Source organism: Macaca fascicularis, chromosome 19, assembly GCF_037993035.2.
Source record: "Macaca fascicularis isolate 582-1 chromosome 19, T2T-MFA8v1.1".
Lineage (NCBI taxonomy): Eukaryota > Metazoa > Chordata > Mammalia > Primates > Cercopithecidae > Macaca > Macaca fascicularis.
The window spans coordinates 24,068,555-24,082,865 of NC_088393.1; the positions used below are offsets into that span (position 1 = coordinate 24,068,555).

Below are 14,311 nucleotides of genomic sequence, written 5' to 3' on the forward strand. Positions count from 1 at the left end.
GTGTATGCGTGTGTACATATATATATATATAGTAGGTATAATGTGTGTGTATATATATATACACACACGTACACACATATATATGTTGGAATACTACTCAACAATAAAAAGGAATGAATTAAGAGCATTTGCAATGTCGTGGATAAGACTGGAGACTATTATTCTAATGGTAAAACAAATATCATATGTTCTCACTGATATGTGGGAGGTATGCTATGAGGATGCAAAGGCATAAGAATAATACAATGGGCCGGGCGCGGTGGCTCAAGCCTGTAATCCCAGCACTTTGGGAGGCCGAGACGGGCGGATCACAAGGTCAGGAGATCGAGACCAGCCTGGCTAAATACGGTGAAACCCCGTCTCTACTAAAAAATACAAAAAACTAGCCGGGTGAGGTGGCGGGCGCCTGTAGTCCCAGCTACTCGGGAGGCTGAGGCAGGAGAATGGCGTAGACCCGGGAGGCGGAGCTTGCAGTGAGCTGAGATGCGGCCACTGCACTCCAGCCTGGGCGACAGAGCGAGACTCCGTCTCAAAAAAAAAAAAAAAAAAAAAAAAAAACTATTACACAGGCCAGGCCTGGTACCTCATGCCTGTAATCCCAGCACTTTGGGAAACCGAAGTGAGTGATCACCTGAGGTCACGCTTTGGAGACCAGTTTAACCAACATGGTGAAACCTTGTCTCTACTAAAAATACAAAAATTAGCCCAGGCAAGGTGGCTCACACCTGTAATCCCAGCACTTTGGGAGGATGAGACGGGTTGATCATGAGGTCAGGAATTTGAGACCAGCCTGACCAAAATGGTGAAACCCCGTTTCTACTAAAAATACAAAAATTAGCCGGGCATGGTGGCACGTGCCTGTAATCTCAGCTACTCAGGAGGCTGAGGCAGGGGAATTGCTTGAACCTGAAAGGCAGAGGTTGCAGTGAGCCCAGACTGCACCATTGCACTCTAGCCTGGGAGATGGATTAAGACTCTGTCTCAAAAACAAACAAACAAACAACAAAAACAAAAATTTAAAAAAAAACCTATTAAACAAAAAAGAAAATTAGGGTTCATCATGAGTGCCGGTCAAGTTAAAACAGAGAATTTGCATGGGGAGATTCTGAACCAAAAGATTGTACAGTAATAAATTCAATACAAAGCAGACAGCATAAATTTGCTTTCAGCATTTTTGAGAATTTTTGTTTTCTAGTAAATTAGACACCTTCTTAAAATGATTTATTTTGTTCCAGTATTGCTTTTTTTCTCCTATAGTTTCAAACTTATACTCACACTCCAGAATTTATTTACACCTAAGATTCATCTTTAGACTAATAGATGTGTATTTTTAACTCAATGTAAATCAATACTAACAGTCCATATGTTCTTGCAGGCAGAGGCCACATGTTCAAAGAAAAATATATTAAAAAATTTTTAAAGATTTATTCGGGACTCAGAAATGTATGTATTTTACTTATGTTTGTATATAATTTTTATTATGACCATAAAAATAATCCTGTAGTCAATAATAATTGAATTGTACATTTAAAAATAACTAAAACTGTAGAATTGAATTGTTTGTAATACAAAGAATAAATGCTAGAGGTAATGGAGACTGCATTTAGTCTAATGTAATGGTTATATATTGTATGCCTGTATCAAAATATACCATATAGGGCATAAATATGTACACATATTAGGTATCCACAAAAATTAAGAATACATTTAAATGTGAAAATAAAAATAAAAATTTAACCTAAAGGAACAATATTCTTTAACTTAATGGCAATTAAGTCACTGGCAAAAAAGATTACAAGAGATGTCAATCCATTTATCTTACCAAACAGTATATTTTTACCATCTTTTACTTACACCCTTGAGTAAGGTGGAATAGGTTAAAGTTAGAGGCATAATAACACTTCATTGAATTCACTATAGTATTTAACATGTTAAAAATGTTGAGTTGAAAAGTTAAGTTCACATGTAATTTATAATTTTAAAATATACTGCAATATTTCATAAAAATACAATCATACTAAATTTTAACTAAAATTAAGAATGTTTTCCTTTCATAATAATGCAGAAGAATACTAATCTGAACACCTACCTCATGCGTCACTCAATATTACAAGTTAACCACAAAGCTCCTCTCTACTTAAGTTTTCATCATGCATCTTACATTTTAATGGTCCTTACCTTTCCATAGAAAAGGTCATAAATAATGCCTCTTCATATTTGTAATGCTTTTTCAAAATACTCTTCTTAAAGACATATTTTCTGATCGATCTTTTGACAGTAATTACACTTCTAATGTTTTTATTTAGTATGAACGCTCTGATTTTGAGTAAGATGTGAGCAGGTATTAATGGCATTTTTACTTTGTCTATATTTGTACACTTTTTCTCAAATATAAATGCTTTCCTGTTCATTAAGGTGTGAGCATTGGTTCAAAGTTTGGCCACATTGTTCACACTGGTAGTTTTCTCCAGTATGAATTATCTTACCTACAATCAAGTGTGACAATCATTTAGATGCTTTGTCGTATTCTTCACATTTCTAGGATTTCTCAGCAGTATGTTTCTTGATGTTTAGGAAAGTTTGAGTTGTCAAAAGCACTGGCACATCTTTCAGGTTTGTAGAGTTTCTCTCCAGTATGAATAATCTTACGTCTGTTAAGAATTCAGGACTTTTTATAGACTTTTACCACATTATTCACACTTCTAAGATTTCTCTCCAATACGAGTTATCTTATCTGTAGTAAGGTGTGAAAACTGGTTAAAGGTTTTGCCAAATTTTTCCTGTTTGTAGGGTTGTTGTCCAGTATGAATTTTCTTATGTCTGATTAGGGCTGAGGACCAGAAAAAGGATTTGCCACATTCTTCACATTTGTAGAGTTTTACTCCAGTATGAATTACCTTATGTTTAGTAAAGGTTGAGGACCGGTTAAAAGATTTCCCACATTCTTTACATGTGTAGGGTTTCTCTCTAGTATGAATTTTCTTATGGTTAGTAAGGATTGAAGACTGGTTAAAGGCTTTGCCACATTTTTCACATTTGTAGGGTTTCTCTCCAGTGTGAATTATCTTATGTTTAGTAAGAGCTGAGGACTCTTTAAAGGCTTTGCCACATTCTTCACATTTGTAGGGTTTCTCTCCAGTGTGCATCCTCTTATGTCTAGTTAGGGTTGAGGATTGGCTAAATGCTTTGCCACATTCTTCACATTTGTAGGGTTTCTCTCTAGTATGAATTCTCTTATGTCCAGTAAGGGTTGAGGATGATATAAATGCTTTGCCACATTCTTCACACTTGTAAGGTTTCTCTCCAGTATGAATTATCTTATGTGTAGTAAGCTTTGAGGATCGATTAAAAGCTTTGCCACATTCTTCACATTTGTAGGGTTTCTCCCCAGTGTGCATCCTCTTATGTCTAGTTAGGGTTGAGGATTGGCTAAAGGCTTTGCCACATTCTTCACATTTGTAGGGCTTCTCTCCAGTATGAATTATCTTATGTTCAGTAAGAGTTGAAGATTTCCTAAAAGCTTTGCCACATTCTTCACATTTGTAGGGTTTCTCTCCAGTATGAATTATCTTATGTGTAGTAAGGGTTGAGGATTGGCTAAAAGCTTTGCCACATTCTTCACATTTGTAGGGTTTCTCTCCAGTGTGCATCCTCTTATGTGTAGTGAGGTGTGAGGGTTGGCTAAATGCTTTGCCACATTCTTCACATTTGTAGGGTTTCTCTCTGGTATGAATTCTCTTATGTTCAGTAAGGGTTGAGGACCAGACAAATGCTTTGCCACATTCTTCACTCTTGTTAGGTTTCTCTTTAGTATTAATTACCTTATGTGTAGTAAGATTAGAAGATTGATTTAAAGCTTTGCCACATTCTTCACATTTGTAGAGTTTCTCTCCAGCATATATTATTTTATGTTTAGCAAGGGTTGAGGGAATCTTAAAAGCTTTGCCACATTCTTTACATTTGTAGGGTTTCTCTCCAGTATGAATTGTCTTATGTTTAGTAAGGGTTGAGGAATGGTTAAAAGCTTTGCCACATTCTTCACATTTGTAGGGCTTCTCTCCAGTGTGTATCCTTTTATGTCTAGTTAGGGTTGAAGACCATATAAATGCTTTGTCACATTCTTTACATTTGAAGAGTTTCTCTCTAGTATGAATTCTTTTATGTTTAGTAAGGCTTGAGGACCAGATAAATGCTTTGCCACATTCTTCACACTTATAAGGTTTCTCTCCAGTATGAATTATCTTATGTGCAGTAAGATTTGAAGATCGATTAAAAGCTTTGCCACATTCTTCACATTTGTAGAGTTTCTCTCCAGCATGTATTATTTTATGTTTAGTAAGGGTTGAGAGTCGCTTAAAAGCTTTGCCACATTCTTTACATTTGTAAGGTTTCTCTTCAGTATGAGTTATCTTATGATTAGTAAGGGTTGAGGAATTGCTAAAAGCTTTGCCACATTCTTTACATTTGTAGGGTTTCTCTCCAGTATGAATTCTCTTATGTTTAGCAAGGGTTGAGGAATGGCTAAAAGCTTTGCCACATTCTTCACATTTGCAGGGCTTCTCTCCAGTATGTATCCTCTTATGTCTAGTTAGGGTTGAGGACCATATAAATGCTTTGCCACATTCTTCACACTTGTAAGACTTCTCCCCAGTATGAATTATCTTATGTGTAGAAAGACTTGAGGATTGATTAAAAGCTTTGCCACATTCTTCACATTTGTAGCATTTCTTTCCAGCATGAATTATTTTATGTGTAGTAAGGGTTGAGAATTGCTTAAAAGTTTTGCCACATTCTTTACATTTGTAGTGTTTCTCTCCACTATGAATTATCTTATGTTTAGTAAGGGTTAAGGACTGCCTAAAAGCTTTGCCACATTCTTCACATTTGTAGGGTTTCTCTCCAGTGTGTATCCTCTTATGTTTAGTAAGGGTTGAGGATTGCCTAAAAGCTTTGCCACATTCTTCACATTTGTAGGGTTTCTCTCCAGTGTGTATCCTCTTATGTCTAGTTAGGGTTGAGGACCATAGAAATGCTTTGCCACATTCTTCACATTTGTAGAGTTTCTCTTCAGTGTGTATCCTCTTACGTCTAGTTAGGGTTGGGGAGCAAATAAATGCTTTGCCACATTCTTCATACTTGCAAGGTTTTCCTCTAGTATGAATTTTCTTATGCCCAGTAAGGGTTGAGAGCCAGATAAATGCTTTGCCACATTGTTCACACTTGTAAGGTTTCTGTCCAGAATGAATTATCTTACATGTAGTCAGATTTGAGGACTGATTAAAAGTTTTGCCACACTCTTCACACTTGTAGATTTTCTCTTCAGCACAGGTTATTTTATGCGTAATAAGGGTTGAGAGTTGCTTAAAAGCTTTGCCACATTCTTCACATTTGTAGGGTTTATCTTCAGTATGAATTTTCTTATGATTAGTAAGGGTTGAGGACCAATGAAAGATTTTTTCACATTCTTTACATTTGTAGGACTTCTCTGTAATACTTATCGTATGTCTGTTTGAATTTAAAAATTTATGAAAGACTTTCAAATATTTACCACATTGAAATACTTTGCTCCGGGTAGTTGTGAAACACTGGTTAAGTTTACTATAACCTTCTCTGTGCACTTTACACTCATCCACACTTTTACAACTTTTTCTTAACTGTAAATTCTCATGTCCACATTTTTCATATTTTCTCAGTAATACTTTTTGAAAAGAATCTTCCATGCCCTGCTCTGGCCAAAAGTCTTGAGCAAAATGAGGACATATAGCTGAAAAAAAATTAAAAATAATAAATTACTCCACTGACCGGACTCAAATGAATATAGTTTAAAAATCTTACCTATAAAATTACACAAACTACATAAACAAAATAGCACTGCAAAATACCACAGGCCCTAAGTCTTTTTATTTATTTATTTATTTATTTATTTATTTATTTTTTTGAGATGAGTCTCACTCTGTCGCCCAGGCTGAAGTGCAGTGGTGTGATCTCGCCTCACTGCAAGCCCCGCCTCCAGGGTTCATGCCATTCTCTTGCACAGGCCCTAATTCTTTCATAGGCATATATATGTAACAAAAACATACAGATCAAATTACATCTATATTAATAAGTGTGTGCAGTGTCTTGGGTGAGCACAATGCAAAAAACCACACAGAAAAAAAAGAAATCTGTTAAATTTACCCGACACAGCTTTTCCTGCTTCCCATTATAATAGAGTGCCTTTAGAGGTAAATTGCCAACTCTTGGTTTCTGTTTTAAAAGAAAGGTAAAATACTAGCCCATTCATTTTTATTTCTAGCTTTTAGGGGCTTTTCCTGACACTGGTTTCTGTCTCTTATGACATAAAGTGTTGAGAGAAACCATGGCATAATTTGGAATGACAGTTTGAGTGCTGAAACCAAAGAAAAATGTTACAGCAGCAGAGAGACCACAGTACCACAGAAAGGAAACAGGCATAGCAAGTGATTACTGACTCCTACAAAGTAACATGAGTAAACCCTCTTAATTAAAAATAAACACAAAATTTCAGACAACACATACCCTAAGAACATATTGGAGAAATTCCCCTAATCATTAGACAAGATAGTTGTTTTCAGACTATGCCAGGACAAAACTACATTATAAAGACTTTGACAGGTAGCTTTTTTTGATGTCCACATCTCAATCAAAGATAATATATACAAAATAGGGCAATATGATTCCACCAAAAATATAAAATTTTCAGAAAGAAACCATAAAAAGATATATACATTAATTTTAAGAATTGATAATAAATTGAATAATACTGATTAAAATAGGAACAGAGACAACTACAGAGAATCAGAAAAATGAGGATGAGAAAAAAAATATTTAAGATTTCAAAAAAACAGAAATTGTGGAGGTAAAAATATAAAAACTGATCCTAAAAGTAAGAAAAAATGATGTAAATATAAAGAAGCTCAACAAACTAGGATCACAGAAAGATATTTATAATAAACACATATATAAGCACGATTTCAAAAGTCACAGACAAAAAAATCTTTGAAGCTGCAAAATAAAACTGATGTGCCAGGCCAGGCATGGTGGCTCACACCTGTATTTTAGGCACTTTGGGAGGCCAAGGCGGACAGATCACCTAAGGTCAGGAGTTCGAGACAAGCCTGGCCAACATTGCGAAACCCCGTCTCTACTAAAACTACAAAAATTAGCCAGGTGTGGTGGCGTGTGCCTGTAATCCCAGCTACTTGGGAGGCTGAGGCAGATCATGAGGTCAGGAGTTCGAGACCAGCCTGACCAACATGGAGAAAACTCGTCTCTACTAAAAATACAAAATTAGCTGTGTGTGGTGGCACATGCCTGTAATCCCAGCTACTCAAAAGGCTGAGGCAGGAGAATCGCTTGAACCCGGGAGGCGGAGGTTGCGGTGAGCCAAGATCGTGCCAGCCTGGGCAAAAAGAGCAAAATTCCGTCTCAAGAAAAAAAAAAAAAAATTTGGTAGTTAATATGTATTAACATTTAGCTTTCAAGATAAAAACATTTTAGCAAAATGTTGCATGAAAATTTCAAGATGATTAATAAGACTACATATTTAAATATATTTTGTGGTAAATTTTGTTTTTGACAAGTAAAAATAATAATAACTAAAAGATGTATAGAGTTATGATAGTTTTAAATTATATTCACATTTAAAAGTGTTTCTCCCACAAAAAAAATATAGATTCATAAATAAATAGGATGTTGAAACTGTAAGAATTTTATGACTACTGAGCTACACAGGATTAGAAAATCATTCACAACAAACCTACACAACAAATATACAAGTTATAAAAAATACAAAGATAACATTTATACTGGCAAACAAATATAGAGATAATTCTATTGGAAAAAGACATACGGCTCAATCATATTTGATTTTGCTCCAGACTGTCTTAAATTGTATAAAGTTACATATTGGCATGCACAATTATTATACTAAAATATCAAAGCATATATAAATGTGTGGTGGCATACCCTAAAATATAAAACACAAAAATACAAAATTGCAAAACCAAATTAAAACATGGAATGTGAACCTTATTAGATACCATCAACTAGATTAACATATTAAGAAAATCTTAGAAGAATATGGAAAAAAATAATACAGAGGTTACTTGAAAATAAAAAAGGGTGAGAACTTCCCAAATTTTGATGTAACAAAAGAAAAAAAAAACTCTAACCAATAATACTTGATTTAAATTTATTTCACTTTAAAAAGAAGATGAAAATAAAAAATTTCCAAAATAAAAAGTGAGAATGTTCATCACCACTAGCACAGTTCTACAAAAAAGTGCTACATGGTGTCCAGGCTCCGTGGGCTCATGCCTGTAATCCTACAGTTTTAGGAGGCAAGTCTGTTAGAACACTAGAAACCAGGAGTTTCAGATCAGCCTGAGTAACGTGAGACTCTGCATATAACAATAAGAAATGCTAACATGAGTCAGTTTTGTTTAAAAAAAAACTACTGGACAGTATCATAAAATCATATATAAAATAAAACTCTCTATTAAATGTAAATATACAAATACAGAAATCTTTATTATCATAATGATGATGCTTAAAACCCTGAAAGATCTTCCATAGAATATTTAAAACAGAATGAAAATGGTAATTGTAGACACCAAGATCCCATTTTCAATAATAAATAGAAGATTCATATAAAAAGGAATAAGAAAACAGAAAACCTAGACAACACTATACACTGTATTTATTATTCTGCATATAGAGGAATACCTGAGAGTGGATAATTTATAAAAAAGCAAGTTTATTTGGCTCACAATTCAGCAGATTGTATAAAAAGTGTGTGCCAGCATCTGCTTCTGGTGAGAGTGTCAGCAAGCTTACAATCATGGTGGAAGGTGAAGATTAATTGTACGTACCACATGATAACAGACAGAGCAAGTATGAGGTGAAGGAGCCACGTTCTTCTAATAAACCAGCTTTCATTTGAATTAATAAAGCATACACATTTTGATTACCAAGAGGATGGTGCCAAACTATTCATAAAGACTTTGCCCCATGACCCAAACACCTCCTACCAGGTCCGACATCTAACATTTAGAATTAATTGTAGCATAAGGTTTGGGTAACATCAACATCAAAACCATATTGTAGACCAACTAGGTTTAACAGACACGTACAAAACTTTTCAGTCAAAAGCAAGGGAATACACAATATTCTTATTTGCACCTGGTGTATTCTGTTATGATACACACTAAGTTTTATTAAATTTAAGAATGTCAGGTGGGTGGTGTAGCTTATGCCCATAATCCCAACACTTAGAGAGACCAATGTGTGAGGATCACTTAGAGCTAAAAGTTTCTGGCCAGCGTGGGCAACACAGTGAGACCCTATCCCTACAAAATAATCAAATAATTATTTAGACGTGGTACTTTGTAGTCCCAACTACTTGAGAGGCTTAGGTGGAAAGATAACTTGAGCCCAGTAGGTTGAGGCTGCTGTGAGTCAAGATTATGCCAATACACTCCAGCCTGGGTGACAGAGTAAGATCCTGTCATCAAACAAAAACAACAAACACACACAAAAAAACAAATAAATTTAAGAAGATCAGTATTATCCACTTTGTGTTTTCTGATGAAAACTATATTAAACTGGAGATTAAAATGGAAAAATCCAAAAATACATTAAAATAAAACACTCTTCAACATATTTTTGCTCAGGAATAAAAAAATTTAATGTTTCAAAAATGTCAATACAACCTACAATGGTAGACAAATTCAATATAATCTTTATAAAACTCCCAATAGTAGTTTTTTAAAGAAATATTGTTTGAGATGTTAAAATTTTATTATGAACTATAGCCAACCACCCACCGAAAAATACAAAGAGGCATTATAACTTCTGATTTTGAGACATATTAAAAGCAACAAGAACAAAAACAATGTGGTACTCACACAAAGACAGATAAACAGATGAAAGAAGAGAGTAGAGCCCAGAAATGAACTCTTCTGTACATGGCCAAATAATCTCCCACAAAATTGACATGAGCACACAACAGAAGATAATCTTTTCAAAAAATTGTGTTAAAAACTGAATATCCATACTGATAAAATAAAGATCAATTATTTCCTTAAACCATATGTGAAAATCTTTTAATTAGACACAAGAAGATAACTTTTTTGTTGTCGTTGTTTGTTGTTGTTGTTGTTGTTTTGAGATTGAATCTCACTCTGTTGCCCAGGCCGGAGTGCAGTGGCACAGTCTCAGATCACTGCAACCTCCGCCCCCGGGTTCAAACAATTATCCTGCTTCAGCCACCCAAGTAGCTGGGATTACAGGCACCGGGCACAGCGCCTGGCTTATTTATGTATGTATTTATTTATTTTATTGAGACGGAGTCTTGCTCAGTCGCCCAGGCTGGACTGCAGTAGCACGATCTCGGCTCACTGCAAGCTTCGCCTCCCGGTTTCACGCCATTCTCCTGCCTCAGCCTCCCAAGTAGCTGGGACTACAGGCGCCCGCCACCATGCCCGGCTAATTTTTTGCATTTTTAGTAGAGACGGGGTTTCACCTTGTTGGCCTGGCTGGTCTCGAAATCTTGACCTCGTGATCCGACCGCCTCGGTCTCTCAAAGTGCTGGGATTACTCGCGTGAGCCACCGGGCCCAGCGGCATAAATTTTTAATCTATTAAACACATATAGGGGAGGCGGGACACTGTGGCTCATACCTGTAATCCCAGCACTTTGGGAGGCCAAGATGGGTGGATCACGAGGTCAGGAGTTCAAGACCAGACCAGTCTGACCAAGATGGTGAAAACCCGTCTCTACTAAAAATACAAAAAATAGCCGGGCGGGGCGGCGCGCACCTGTAGTCTCAGCTACTCAGGAGGCTGAGGCAGAAGCATCCATTGAACCCGGGAGGTGGGGGTTGCAGTGAGCCGATATCGCACCATTACACTCTAGCCTGGGTGACAGAGCGAAACTCCATCTCTGCCTCTCTCTCTCTCTCTCTCTCTATATATATATATACACACACACATACATATATGAAACACATGACATTAGTCTTGGTGCCAAATTCTTAGATAATTAAATGCATGAGCAACAAAGAAAAAAAACACAATAATTTTACTACACTACACTTAGAAATTTCTGCATATTTAAGTAAACATTTAATAGAGAAATAACGCCTACTATAAAATGGGTGAAAATATTTACAAATTACATGTGATAAGAGTGAATATCCAAAAAATATAAACAACTTGTAAAACGGAACAATAAAGTCGAATAACTTTATTTAGAAATAGACAAATAATTAAAATAAAATTTCATTAAAAAATCAAATGAAAAATTTGAAAGGACACACAAAATTACTAATTTGTAGAGAAATACATTAAAATCACAATGAAAAACAAAATCCCCTCACACTCACTTAAATCGTCACTATCAATTTTTTGAAAACACCAAATCTGTTGATAATGCAATAAAAATGAAACCCTGGGCTGGGCACAGTGGCTCACACCTTAATCCCAGCACTTTGGGAGGCCGAAGCAGGCAGATCACGAGGTCAGGAGTTCGAGATCAGACTGCTTAACATGGTGAAACCCCGTCTTTACTAAAAATACAAAAATTACCCAGGTGTGGTGACATGTGCCTGTAATCCCAGCTAGTCAGGAGGCTGAGGCAGGAGAATCATTTGAACCCAGGAGGTGGAGGTTGGAGTGTGACAGTATCGTGCCACTGCACTCCACCCTGGGCGACAGAACAAGAATTCGTCCCCCCCCCCAAAAAAAAAAGAAACTTATTGATTGTTGGTGGAAAGCAGGATACACCCATTATTTTATAATGTTATAAATATACTTTAAATAAAATTATCAAATACAGCAATTCCATTTATGAATCTATATCTAAAATATGCATCATAGGACCCTGAAGACATATTTGATACAACGGAATGTTATTCAACCTTAAAAAAAAAAAAAGTCTTGTCACATTTAAAGATACACTTTGAGATTATGTCAACTGAAATAAGCTAGTAACGAAATGATGAATGTTAAGATTTCACTTAGATATATAAAATAGTCAAACTTGTAAAAACAGAAAGTGGAAGGGTGTTTGTCAAGGGCTAGAGAGAGCATAAAATGGTGGGTAAATGTTATTTAATGGACACCGCATTTTAATTTTGCAAGATGTAAAATTTCTAGAAGTCCTTTGCATAACTATGTTAATACAGTTAACATGCCTGAAATATACAGTTTTGTTTTGTTTTGTTTTGTTTTTTTGAGACAGGCTCTCAATCTGTCACCCAAGCTTCAGTGCAGTGGCACATTATGGCTCACTGCAGCCTTACACTCTCAGGCTAAAATAATCCTGCCCTTCAATCTCTCAAGTAGCTGGGACCACAGGTACACACCATCATACCTGGCTATTTCTTAGATAAAAATGTTTGTAGAGAGGGTGTCTCCATATTTTGCCCAGGCTGGTCTTAAATTTCTGGGCTCAAGAAATCCTCCTAGCCTCTCAAAATCCTGGTCTTACAGAAGTGAGCCACCACCATGCCTGGCCCTGACATGTACATTGAAATAGATTTAAGAAGTTAAATTATATGTTATGTGTTTTTACAACAATTATTTTTGAAAAAACTAGAAAAAATAAAGAACTGTAAATTTTCTTGAAAATTACCTTCAAATCACAAAAGGGTTTTTTCACACAAAGGAAATACGTATTCATCATTAAACACATGGTGAAAATAATGCTATTTCAAGGACTACTCACTAAGACAAGATAAAGCCAACACTGAAAATGAACTAAGAGGCTGGGCAAGGTGGCTCATACCTGTAATCCCAGCACTTTGGGAGGCCAAGGCAGGCAGATCACCTGAGGTCAGGAGTTCAAGACCAGCCTGACCAACATGAGAGAAACCCTGTCTCTACTAAAAGAAAAATACAAAATTAGCCGGGCATGGTGGTACATGCCTGATATCCCAGGTACATGAGAGGCTGACGCAAGAGAATCGCTTGAACCTGGGAGGTGGAGGTTGCAGTGAGCCAAGATCATGCATTGCACTCCAGCTTTAGCAACAAGAGCAACACTCCATCTCAAAAAAGGAAAAAAAAAAAAAAAATGAGATTAAGAAAGAATATATACAAGATAAGCTATAACCAAAATTGGGGTCATATTTATAGACCTAAAAACACACACATATATATATAATCTGAGTGTGATACACATATGGCTCATTTATCTTTTAATTAAATCCCACATTGACTTAAAGTATAAAAACAGAATTGCAAATTGTCTAAAATTATAACACATAAGTAAAACCAAAAACACAATAAACTGATATTAAGAAACTTTCACAAACAAATACACTAATGTAGAACTGCAAGAAAATAATGAAAGAAAGGTTTACTCATAAAATCTAGTTGGCAACATTAATGTACGTTAACAAATAATTTGTCTAGAAAACTGCAATGTTTGACTGTAACTGTGCAGTCATGGAAGGCAGGCATTTTAAACTATGGTATCTATTGTATGGCAATAAAATCCCAGACAAAATGCAGTACAATCATAAATAGGAGATGCTAATGAGAAACTTAACAGAATAAGCATATAAAAGAAACTAGTGTCAATTTTTATGTTTTAAATATGTGCTATTTTTACACAAAATAAAACTACTGTAATTCACGTTTAGAACCAAATATAGCCTTAAATTGCTAAATTATGTATATATTTAGCAGAATATGGTTAGAGCCTCATATATAAAACAAATATTTGAGGAATAAATTATTTGTTGACAAAAAGTGGCTGAAAATTCTGTAATTCCTATTAGCCTGCCTGCATCTAATTCAGGCACAACATGTACATTCTAGTATATTGTCCTAAATGTCTAAATCCAAAACTACAGACAAATTTGAAGTAGAAAATAAAAACAAAAATTTATATGGACAGTGACATTAATAAGATTAAAAAAAAAAAAAAAAAGGTGCCCTATTTGCTTATCTCCTGACAGCAAGGAAATTTGTCAGCCATTCTTGACAAAAATGTGTTTGTGAGAGAACCAGGCATCATGGTTCACCCCTGTAGTGACAGCTACATGGTACATTAAAGTTGGAGAATTGCTTCTGGTCAAAATATTAAGACCTGCCGGGGTTATGGTGCAAGACCCTATCTCAAAAATAAGTGTCTTTAAGAGAGCTGAGATCCAGGAAGGGAGTTATGAAACTCTGCTGAAGCGCAAGATTGAAGATAATCCTTTTTAGAAGGCAGGCCCTCATTCAGGTGGCAAACTACAGGACTACTGTTTTTGGCTACAGATGAGAAAATGTTCCACCTAACT

General features: G+C 35.6%; 1 protein-coding gene across 6 annotated transcripts in view; it reads right to left on the reverse strand.

Annotated features, from left to right (window-relative positions):
• ZNF91 (zinc finger protein 91) overlaps positions 1-14,311 on the reverse strand; it is a 61,458-nt gene that overhangs the window by 23,990 nt on the left and 23,157 nt on the right. For 4 of the 6 annotated variants that reach the window (XR_001486944.4, XR_001486945.4, XR_010583560.2 and 1 more), the window contains one exon: positions 2,487-5,764. Coding sequence is in view for 2 of the 6 variants with exons in the window: in XM_015440444.3 (XP_015295930.3) it covers positions 2,703-5,764 (3,062 nt within the window). In the remaining 4 variants the exon portion in view is untranslated. Of the gene's footprint in view, positions 1-1,410; positions 5,765-14,311 lie in introns of those variants that run through there. The other 2 variants (XM_015440444.3, XM_074025080.1) reach the window with 1 other exon arrangement.